The 12,315-nt window shown below is 39.7% G+C and overlaps 1 protein-coding gene across 3 annotated transcripts in view; it reads left to right on the forward strand.

The window, feature by feature from the left end:
• The window catches only part of btaf1 (BTAF1 RNA polymerase II, B-TFIID transcription factor-associated), a 116,645-nt gene that overhangs the window by 23,006 nt on the left and 81,324 nt on the right, over window positions 1–12,315 (forward strand). Inside the window, exons 3-5 of one of the 3 annotated variants that reach the window (XM_041209779.1) lie at window positions 4,462–4,576; window positions 9,263–9,406; window positions 12,022–12,227. In XM_041209779.1, the coding sequence (XP_041065713.1) occupies window positions 4,462–4,576; window positions 9,263–9,406; window positions 12,022–12,227 (465 nt within the window). The remainder of the gene's footprint in view (window positions 1–4,461; window positions 4,577–9,262; window positions 9,407–12,021; window positions 12,228–12,315) is intronic. The other 2 variants (XM_041209781.1, XM_041209780.1) reach the window with 2 other exon arrangements.

Here is a 12,315-nt window from a genome sequence, read left to right on the forward strand (position 1 = left end):
TTTCTTTGCTTTCTGCAAAGGATTTAATAGGGTTACCAACTTTGATATATTCATGGAAGTTTCATCATGTGGCATTCAATCATGTGACACTCACTGCAGTTTCAGATGTGATTTGCACGTTCCTAAGAATAAGTCTCCTGTAGTTGAATGTCTTTTTCTTTCTTGAACCAATACTTAAGTTGCCTTGCTGCTATCAACAATTCAGGATACTGTTGACATAATTACAAAAATAAGCACAATTACTGTTGCAAAATCTGAACATGTTCCTTGAAGTTTTATCATATGGTGTTCAATCACAGTTTACATTTACCTTTGTGTGTATCAGTATCACCAAGAATAAAACATTTCAATATTTTTGTTCAATAGAGTTCTAAAAATTCAAAAGATAAAGTACAAAATTTTAAAATAAAAGCTACAACACTGTAAAAGGTATGAAGATAAGTAATTTTAAATAAAAACTACTCATGTTTCAGCAGTATTGACTAATGAGAAACACCAAGCAAATTCCACTGATTTGAACAATTCAAAGTTCAGGCTCAAATTTCTCATTTATTAATTTTTTAAATAAAAGCAAGCAGCTCAATGCTGTGCATATATTGATATTTTTGCATAGGATTACATAGGATATTGGGGCCAGTTAACTCAGTTGGCTAGTATGTGATTCAGAATTAAGCCAACATCACAGGCTGAATTCCTGTTCCAGCTGGGGTATACTTGGGACTGCCTCCTCACCCTGCCTCCAAGAGCGTAAGGCAATGGCAAACCACAACTGATGGAAGCTGCCAAGAAAAACAGCTGGGGATGAAGCATCAGCAGACAAGCCAAGGAGACCTGCCTTCCGGCAGAGCACTCGGATTGAAACACAGGATATATAGCATAGAAATGGGCTATCCAGCTCAGCTAGTCCTTGCTAGTATTTAGGCTCCATCCGAGCCTCCTCCCATCTTTTCTCATCTAACTCTACCATTGAAACCATCTGTTCCCTTCTCCTTCAAATGCTTATCTAGCTTCAACCACTTCCTGTGGTTCCACTTTCATACCAGTCTTTGGGGTTGTTTTTTATTCATTGATGGGATGTGGGCATCGCTGGCTAGGCCAGCATTTGTTGCCCATCTCTAATTGCCCTCTAAGATGGTGGTGAGCTGCCTTCTTGAACCTCTGCAATCCATGTGGTGCAGGTCCCCACAGCGCTGTTTGGGAGGGAGTTCCAGGATTTTGATTCAGTGACAGGGAAGGACAGTGATATATTTCCAAGTAAGGATGGTGAGTGGCTTGGAGGGGAACTTCCAAGCAGTGGTGTTCCCATGTGCCTGCTGCCCTTGTCATCCTAGATGGTATTCAAAAAAGGAGACAAAAAGCAGGAAACTACATGCCAGTTAACGTTTGTCATAAGGAAAATGTTAGAAGCTATTATTTAAGATGTTAAAGCAGGGTACTTAAAAAAAATTCAAGACAATCAGGCAGAGTCAACATGGTTTTGTAAAAGCAAAGTCATATTTAACCAATTTATTGCAGTTCTTTGAAGGAGTCACATTTGCTGCGGATAAAGGGGAACCGGGTGGATGTCCTGTACTTAGATTTCCAGAAGGCAATTGATAAAGTGCCAATTCAAAGGTTATTGCAGAAAATAAAAGCTCATGATGTAGGGGTTAACATATTGGCATAGATAGAAGATTGGCTAGCTAACAGGAAGTCGAGAGTTGACATAAATGGTCTTTTTCTGGTTGGTAGGATATGACGAGTGGTGTGCCACAGGGACCAGTGCAGGGGCCTTTTTTTTTAATAATTTTACTACTTAACTGTATGAAGATAAACCCATTTGATATCCATCCATTTCTTTAACCTATTTATTTTATTAAAATAAACTGTTGCTGATATCTGTGAAAAATTATGAATGGAATTGTGAAAAGCAGAGAACCAGTAGATATTCATTCTCTGGACTGGCTGTGTGCAGTGAATGGAGATACTTTACCCAACCATTCAGTTAGTCGTAGAATCTTGGAAACTTGCAGGACAGATGGAGGACTTTCAGCCTGTTGTGTCTCTACTGGCTCTTTGAGCAATATGCTTACTCCCACACCTTGCTTTTACCCATAACCCCTTAAGTTCTTCACCCTAAAATACCTGTCCAGCTCCTTTTTTAAAAATTCAATTCCTTGCAATACTCTCTCTCTATGGATTTGTCATTTTAGAATTCTAATTCCCCTTCTGAATCTCTGATGGTCTCTTTCCTTCCCCACTGCCCCAACTTTGCTGGAGATCTGGTCAGCCATATTTCCCGTGGCTGATATGAGGACCTTCTAAAGGATGCCAGGGAATGCATGGCTTAAATCAAAGATAGCCAGGAATATATGTAGGTATGAACTGTGCATATGAGGAACTTTTCAGCTAGATCATCAGCTGTAGCATCTGGGAGAATTCTGAGCAAGCCAGGAGGGCACTCCTTTTTAACCCTGAATTTCTTCGCCACTTAGGACATCATCGTGCTGTCAATGGCTAAAAAATTACAAAAATGTGCAACTAACACGTACTTTTATGCTGTTTATTGTGATAAATGCAAGCTTCCACATTTTTTTAAATAGAGCAAAATATACACCCGTCAGGAATTATTTGCCTAGTTGCTCTTTTCAAGTACACAAATTCCTGCTCTAGATACAAGCAAGTTTGCACCCAAAAAAAGGTCTAACAGCTGACCCCATCACATCAAACAAGTACAAATGAGAAGTTGGTGAACTGAAGACACCAACTTCACTTCCTGATTACAGGTTTCTGAGAAACTTTTTAAACCTGTTTCTTTCGTATTTTTTAATCGCTGACACCAGCACTTGACCTTTTATCCTTTCTATTGCTTCCAGAAAATATTCTGTGACCATAGACTTCCCCCACCTCTAAATGCACTCACTCTGACTAGACAATGGGTGGCTTGCTGCTCTATAGCTTCATAACGCAGGAGGAATTGCAGCAGCATGTCCAGGTCAGCAGAGCTGGGCAACATAGCTATAGATAACAGGCCACCAGGTACCACCTTCTCCAACACATTTATGGTCAAATTAGCCTTATGAGGGCCTCTTTGAGGAGATATGCATTGGTTACACCTCTCAAAGAATGCCATTGAGCATCTCTGTCAACTTCATCAAGATTTGCAAACTCACTCCATTGTCAATCCACTGAGTATGGCAGTTAAAGTAGCATTCGACTTTTATGGCTGCATATCCTTGTACTCTACCATAGGATATCTGGACAATATTAGGCAGAGTGTTTGTGGTACAGGTGGTGGATGTCCCCTTTCATGGAGCAGCCTAATTCCGCAAATGGGATTTATTACCCCCATAGCAGTAGCACGGACACAAGGACTTATACAGAATGGCCACTTGGCATTTAAGACATCAATCAAACAGCCCTTGAACGTTTGTGAACAGTTGTGTTCCATTCTGCAAAGGCTCAGCTTGTCTATAATGCAAATCAGACAGTGCCTTCACTTGCTGTGGGGAACATCAGAGGGTGGTTTCTGCAGGTCACGTCATCCACTGATTGGTTGAAGCAGAATCTCAGGCTTTACTCCTCTGCTAGATTGCCCCAAAGGACACTTTTTCAGACCAGTAGACCTTACTAGAAATCCTCAACCATGTGCAGAAGTCTTGTTGATTTGCTCATAAATAGCAAATGAGGCAAATACCAAATTCTAAACTAAAAGTGTATAAGACTTATCAATTAAGGAATCTGTAGTAATTGTGATGGATGAGGTGAAGAAAGACGTGAGGACGTTGGAGCCGAGGGAGGTGTTTTGGGATTGTACAAGGTAGTTTGTGTTCGTGGAGTTGTCGGTGACTTTGCCCAGAGTGTCATGTGAAGGATTAATGGGGTCACTTTGAAGAACATTTGTGCCCTTGCCTTCCCTTTTAACAGTTTTCACTCCCTTTTGAGCTGTTGATCAGTCCTGGATGTGAGCAGCAGTTGTATAATTGTCCTACATACAGCCAAAGCGCAAACAATGTATCTTTGCATCAGGACTCAGTTCAGCACATGCATTTTATCATCAGTCATGCTACTTGATATATACACCTGATTCATGAGTTCAATTGTAAAAGTAGGCTCATTTGCATTTGATCAGAAGTGGCATCATCTCTTAATTTAAAAGGCAATCAAGTTTTACTTAAGCTGATTCCAAAGCTCTGCTTCAATTCTGACATATGAAACATATTGTCTTAAATTACCTATCTCTTTTAAGTGTCTAATCAGATTAGTTGATCTTTCACCAACTTAATTGATCAACCTTCACAAATAGGAAGGAGTACAATAGAATCTTTGGTGTCATATCATAATGCATTGGCTGTGAATTGCTTGATCTATCTGGTTATTAATTAATACATAAGGAATATGACTTCAATATTGTTGTAAACATCATTTGAGTGGTATTTTGTAAACGTACAAATAGCATTTTTGTTCTTTTCAAAAACACAGGTGTTAACATATTTACGCAGTCCTAATTGGGACACTCGCATTGCAGCTGGCCAAGCTGTAGAAGCTATTGTGAAAAATGTATCTGAATGGAACCCTACTCCAAAAATAAAGCAAGGTATTGCCATTCTATGCATTCATAAAGATAACTATTCCTAACCAAGTTAATTATTTATAGTTATAAGGAACTTGTGCAATAAGAAAATGGACGGAGATAAAAGTAAGCATTGAAGTCATTCCAAGTATGTTAAAACGCTATTTTGCTGCATATGGTGTTGCTCCTCGTGTGTAATAGTTAGATCACCAAAGGCTTCTATGATCCTTCAATGTGCCTAATAACGAAACTAGATGAAGGAACAGCTATTTACCTTGTACTGTCCGCATAGAATTTTCAGATATTCAATCAGTTGCTGCAGCACTCTGATTCTAATAATTTTTGATTTCTTCCCATGTCTAACGTGTTCGCTTTTGAAATAATGGCATCAGTATATAGTACACACCATGATGAATTACCGTGGCATATTAGATTTAGTAATGAGCCTAATTTAGTTAATATCCTAATGGTGTGTGAACTGTTATTTAATAGCAATCATAATATGATGGAGTTTAACATAGCATTTGAAAGGGAGAAATATTAAACAACTACTAAAATTATAGATTTTGCTTATTTATTTGAAGGTTAGTCATCAACAATTCTTCCTAATAACTTATTCTCCCTACAGACTACTGACAGCTTAATTAATCAACCCTCTAACTTCTGAAAATTTACACGCAATAAGTACTTTTAAACAAAGTAGTTTTACATTTTGTAAAACTTCATTAAAAAATAAACAATGAAACAATTTGAAATTTCCTCTTTTTAAAAAAAAAAGTATCCTCAATTTCCACAGCCTGTAGGAAAATATGCAGCGACTGTCCTCAGAAAACTGGACAAACCTGTTGATAAGTGAAATGACAGGAGATCCGTGGCAGGTGTTTTTAAAAAAGCTGTGTTTGCTACCAACACTATGCGTGCACAGTTGTAATGTTTTACTCCATGATGTCATTATGAGTGATGGAGCAGGCAGCGACCAGGAACGGAGATACTTATCAAACAGCTATTAAAAACAGTGATTTAAAAAAACTCACATTCTCAGAGTCGGTGGGGCTGTCCAGAATTCAGCAGATTTAAAATTACTTCAATGTTCAGACCTGTCTGGAGCTTATTTTTGATGCCTATTTATATTTGCTGTGTTAATTCCCCTGCCCTGAGTATTGTTTTTTTTCTTGAATGGGCATTAACCAATTGATCTAATTCAATTTTTGCATATTTTCCTACAGCTGTGGAAATCAAGGACACCTTTTTTTAAAAAGGAAATTTCAAATGGTTTAAATTTTAAATAACGTTTTACTTTTACATATTATATTTTGTTTAAAATTACTTATTTCAGAAGTCTGAGGTTTGATTAGTTAAGCTGTCAGTGGTCTGTAGGGACAATGAGTTATTAGGAAGAATTGTTGATGACTAACATTCAAATATACAAGGGCATTTTTCCCATATATGTGTTTGCAGCTCCAGGGCTGCTTCTGGTTGGATCTTATTAGGATCTTGAAGCCGTTCACCCAGTTTCTGAGCCCCACGGCGGGCAGGCTTTTGGGGTGTGGCCTCCCCGCAGTTTCTGAATCTCCCACTTCGGAGCCCCTTCCCCTTAACCTGGGCCTGGGAGGTCCTATGGAGGTTGTTTCAGAAGCCTCCCCTCCCTCTCCATCCCGATCCCGGGAAACTGTGGGGAGGCCACGCACCGACTGCCCACCCGCCATGGGGCTCGGAAACTGGTTGAACGGCTTCAGGATCCGAATAAGATTCAACCAGCACTTCATCTCCTGCAAACAACGTCATTGGTTTTCTGCACGTGAGCAGACAAGTGTGCATGTGCAGACGGGTGGGCATCTTGCACGGCCACCTTGCGCTGGCAGGAGACAGTGCTTAAAAAAAGTTGTATTACAGGATCCAATGACAAAAGAGTTCTACCTGCCCAAAAAAGACAGCCACGGACAGCTGAAAAGAATAACATAAGACTAAAAGGAAAAGATTCCAACAATTGCAAAAACAGCATAGGTCCTACTGAGTGGGAAGCCTGCAAAGGATAACTAAAAGGTTACAAATCAGGTAGTGAGAGCTATGGAAAGAGAGTATGAAAAGAAACTCACAAGGGATACCAAAGTCTGACTTCCATCCGTTCATCCATTTTCACACCCCTTCTCCTGGTGAGGGTTGCAGTGGCAGTAAGCTGGGCTGACCAGACTCCCCTTTCCTCAATCACAGATTCCAGCCCCTCCAGTGGGATTCCCAGGCCATCCTGTAATGGATGTAATCCCTCCAGCGTGTCCTGGGTCAGCCTCGAAGTCTCTGCCCAATGGGCCATGCCCAGTACAGCTCCAGCGGGAGCCTACCAGGGGGTATCCTTATCAGATGCCCAAACCACCTCAACCGGCATCCTCTGGATCAGGAAGAGGATTGCCGACCTCCTCACCCTGTCCCGGAGATTATGCCCAGCAACCCTGCAGAAAAAATTCATTTCTGTCGCTTGTATCCATAACCTTATCCTTTTGATCATTACCCACAGTTCATGACCATAGGTGAGAATGGGGATGTATATCAACCGGTAAACCGAGAGCTTCATCCTAAAACTTAGCTTCCGCTTCACCACGGATAGAGCGCTCACAGAACTGCAGCTGCCGCATCAAACCGCTGGTCAATCACATGCTCCCCCCGCCATCACTCGCAAACGAGATCCTGAGATACTTAAACTTCCCCACTAAGGGAAGCTGTTTTCCCTCCGATCACCTGGACAGAGCAACCGGGAGAGCATCGTGACCTCAGATTTGGAGGTGCTGATCCGCATCCCAGCTGTGTCACACTGGGCAGCGAAACGTTTGAGTGTGCACTGGAGATCACAGTCAGGTGAGGCAGAAGCACAACATCATCTGCAAACAGCAGAGATGCCACCCTCAAGCTCCCAAACTGGATACTCTCCGTACCTCAGTTGCGCCTTCATATCCTGTCCATGAAAATCATGAACACAAGTGGTGACAAGATGCACCCTGATCTCTGAGCAGGGCAGATCAAAGTCTGACTTTGTGCAATGTTTACATTAGAGGAAAAGATCAACACATTATTTGTATGGACTTCCAGAAGACGTTTGATGATATAATGTCCCTTTTAAGAGACTATTAGCTAAAGTTGAAGCTGGTGGGACTGAAGGCAAATTATTGACCTAGTTAAGAAATTGGCTGAGAGGCAGGAGACAGAGGTTAGGGATAATGGGCAGCTACTCTAATTGGTAAAATGTGACTATTTTGCCATGATCTGTGGGCCCCCAACAGTTCACTATATTTATTAATGACTTAAATGATGGGATAGAAAAGCATATACCCAAATTTGCTGATGACAAAGTTGGGGGCACTTTAAGCAGTGTAGGTGGAAGCTACATTGCAAAGGGAGATTGATCGATTAAGTGAATCGACAAAACTGTGGCAAGTGGATTTCAATGCAGACAAATTTAAGACCTAAAAAGACGAGAACAGGGGGCTTTCTAAATGGTGAAAAGCCAGCAACAATGACAGTCCAAAGGTACATGGATCTTTTAAAATATGAACAGGTACTGAAAATAATCAAAATGGCTAATGGAATGCTGGCCCTTATATCCAGAGGACTAGAATACAGGGGGTAGAAATCATGCTTCAGCTGTACAAGGCCCTGGATAGACCACTGCGAGCAGTTGTGTGCAACACACCTTAGGATGGATATATTGACTTTGGATGATGTGTAGCATAGATCTACAAGAATGATAATGACTCCAAGGGTTAAATTTCAAGGAGCAATTATGCAACCTAGTGTTGTATTCCCTGAAATTTAGAAGTAATGGGGTGATTTGATTAAAGTTTTCAAGATATGAAGGGGAGCAGTAGAGAGAAACTATTTCCACTGTTTGGAAAGTCTAGGACTAGGGGGCATAATCTAAAACTTCATGCCAGACCTTTCAGGGGTCAAATTAGGAAACACTTCTACACAAACAGAATGTTAGAAGTTTGGAACTCTCTTCTACAAATGGCACATGATACCAATTGTTAATTTTAGATCCAAGATTGGTAGATTTTTGTTATCCAAAGTATTAAGGAATGTTGGGTTTATGGAATTGGGTCACACATCAGCCATGATCTCAGTGAATGGCAGAACATTCTAGAGGAGCTAAATGACCTACTGTTGCTCCTAAATTCATATCCAGTATCATATGGTGTCCTCACAGTTGGTGGGGTTGTTTATATGCCTAGAATGTTCCTTTGTACTACATCTATTCAGGGAGCTTTTAAGTTGATTTATAATATCTTTATCAGGAATACTTGCTGCTTTTTAGCTTTAGAACTCGTCCAAGTCTACGAGTTAGGATCTGAACTACAGAAGGCCAGGGGAGTGGAGCTAACTAAGTAGCTCTTGCAGAGAGCTGACATGAACATGATGGACTGAATGACCGCCTTCTGTAGTGCAAGCATTCCATGATTCTATGAGGCATAGTTACGATTTGGGGTTAGCTTTTGAATCTGGTTGTACTCGCATCTATCTAATTTTAATACATTTCCAGAACTAGTTACAAGAAATGCAACTTTTCTGATATGAAGCTGAGCCAAAGGTGATGTAGATTGGTGGACTTGCAGTATTTTCTTTCCAAAGTTAAAACTTGCAAACCAGGAATGATTCTGGTATTTCTGGAGTGCTGTATTAGTTTCTGTAATTATGAATGATTTGTGCTGAATTTAATTTTAGAGCCTGTCTCAGAAATTTCAACAGATGAAACATCTTTGGATCGTTTGAGCTTTGATAGATTTGATATATCACGGCTTTTGAAACATGGAGCATCTCTTCTTGGCTCTGCTGGTGCAGAGTTTGAGATCCAACATGAGAAATCAGGTACATTTGATTTTTAAAATTACATATATAGTAGCTGAAATAGTGGATTTATTTGAATTGTGATTTGAAATTTATTCCATGATCCTAACAGCTATGGTTACTTTTGCCCCATCCTTGGATTTTGCTGCTCTTGATCAAATTATGTTTGACATAACTCCATGAATTGAATTCAATTCAGTCATTACCAATTAAAACTGAAGATGTTTCGTGCATTGGTTATAGAATTTGCCTGTGATTTAGCTCCTATTTGTTATTGAGGACAAATGTGGGGAGCAGAGGAGAAGAAAGCAGCCAGATCAGTTATATGTAACCCTCCTAAAACAATTGAGGCTCAAGTACTTTGTGGATGTGTCCCAATCTGATTTGATTTTTGGCTCCAGCCTGGAACTGGCAAAACACCAAGCAGTCTGTGGTCTATTTTTGGAGATTCACCTTAGCATCTTCTTTTCCTTACCACTGCCTCCCTCTCCATCCAAATATCTGATACAGAAAGGAGGCAGCATCAGTATCCCACTTATTACCCTCTTCCCCTTCCAAAAACAAGGTGATTGTTAGCTAACAGTATCTCTCTCTTTCTGACCCAACTACATTGGAGAAACAAAAACAAATTGCATCAACCCACAAACCTGCATTACTTAGCACAAGCATGTGCCTAGTAACCGTAATGCACCAGTGTGACGTTTGTAATGCGGTCAAAATGTTCAGTGATCTCAAAAAGATGGATGTGAATTTAATTAAACAGATACTGTCAACTGCTTACTATATCTGAGATGAGCTCTAACAATGTGATTTTAATTTTAAAAACTGGAGTTTTGCTGAAAAAAGAGACATGCCTTCTAAACTTTTCATCTTGCACTCATCAGAACAGATTACCAACAGTAAAGGGAACCGCAGTTTATACTGCATTAGAAGAGAGTGCTGATTGGTTGGCAAGTGGCTCTGATTGGTAGAAGCGTTAGAGCACAGTTAACTGCCAAGCTTTTGTTCAAATTCAAACCAGGCAGGCCAACTCTGGTCTAGGTATTTCCATGGAGAATAAACCAGAGAATGGCTGTCCCCAAGCTTTTGTTTAGTTGAAAAAGGCAAATAAGCATAGATTGGAGCTTAATTTACAGGAGAAATATTCCTATCAGAGTAGTATGCATGTGATTATTTGGACAAAATGGATCATCGTTCTATTCTATTAGTCTGGTTTACCACTGCAGGATATAGCTTATCCCAAACTTATCCTAATCTGCTTCGAAGGAACAGTATGACTTGTATTTATAGGACTGATTCGAGTAACAGTGGCGCTATCTACAATCTGTTTAGCAGGGATATCCTATATGTGGTAGACAAAGAACTTCAGCCCCTTTCTCAGGTTAGTAAGGAAAAATGATTTAGTCTTCAATTTTAGCTACCTTAAATGCTTGAGTAACTGCCTTTTAAATTAGTGCATTGTTAGCTCTTATTGTAGTGAAAAAAATTTGTTTTGTTCAGACAGTGACGAGGGTTTTTGTTGAACTCCCCACAGTCTCTACCAGTTTTCTGGAAAATTTACTCAAAGGAATTGCAATGCAAATAGAACAAATTGGAGAAACAGCGAGAAGAAAACAATATTTAAAGAGAATTTCCCAAAGTTATTCTTCAGATCGTCTCATTGATTATGCTCAATCCATCAATTGTGAGGTTTCATAGTCTTTCATACTCCTAGCTAGCCTTGAAGAAATGGAAGATGGTCCAGATTTTTCTAATATAGCTAGGAAGTATTCTCCTAACATTTAGCTCATGAGTTTTGCGAAATAGTGAGATTCTTAGTATGTAAAATAAAAAAGTTTTTTTATTAAAAAAATTTAGCATTTTATTTCAATATTTTAGAATTGGTTAGAAATTAAAAGTATCTGACTGTTGTGGAAAAAACCTTCATGGATTTCTCCTCCGCCTCCTATTTTCTGAAGAATTAACAAAAACTGTCAGCTGTATGAATGAAACTAGTAATTTACAATTAACCATGTAGAACGTTTATTGCCTTCAAATATTCTGCCCCTGCAAACTATTGCCCCATTAGCAACTTCCCTTTCCCCACAAGTTTTCACATGTACCGCTACCTTCCAGTTCCATCCCAGAACTATAATTAAATTCCTTCAGTTCAGTTTTTGTCCTTCTCACAGTGCTAAATGGGCCCTATTTAAAATCCTGAATCATGTCTTTTGTGACTTTGATAGTGGGATTAACACTTGGATTCTGTGTTTTTGGCCATTTTTGTGATTCTGTGCCCTTCCTTCTCCTCCATTTAGTCACATGGGTCCCACTTTCTGGAATGTTTTCTCTGAATCTCTTAGTTTCGCTGACACCCCGACCCCCTCTATTTAAGAAAAACATTAAGAGCCCATCTTTCCCATCCAAGCTTCTTAATTTTCCTCATATCCATTTATAAAGTGCCAAGATATGTTAATTTATATAAAAAGTACCATCTAGATGTCATTGGTTATTTATGCTGCTTGATTATTGTGAACATGGAAATTGAGTAAGATGCCCCAAAATATTACTGTAGGTGCGATTTGGGATTTGTACTTCCCCTTGCAGTTATTAATCAACCGATTAAAGAACTCTATTATCTGAATTCTATGTTGCAGGAGAAATTGATCCCAAGGAGAGAATAGCTCATCAGAGAAAACTGTTGCAAAAGAAATTGGGCCTCGACATGGGAGCAGCTCTAGGAATGAACACTGAAGAGCTCTTTAATGATGAAGACCTCATTTATAATCCCTCTCCAGCTCCAACAGTACTGAAACAACCTGTAGGTAGAACATCGGGTTGTTTGTCTTCAAGGAATCATGCAGTAGGTTTGGCTTCTTTTGTGCGTCTGGTAGCTTAAAATCTGCATGCATGTACCATGCATGTTGTAGCTCAATTAACTGGTTTTCTTG

This window comes from Carcharodon carcharias, chromosome 17, assembly GCF_017639515.1.
Source record: "Carcharodon carcharias isolate sCarCar2 chromosome 17, sCarCar2.pri, whole genome shotgun sequence".
NCBI lineage: Eukaryota > Metazoa > Chordata > Chondrichthyes > Lamniformes > Lamnidae > Carcharodon > Carcharodon carcharias.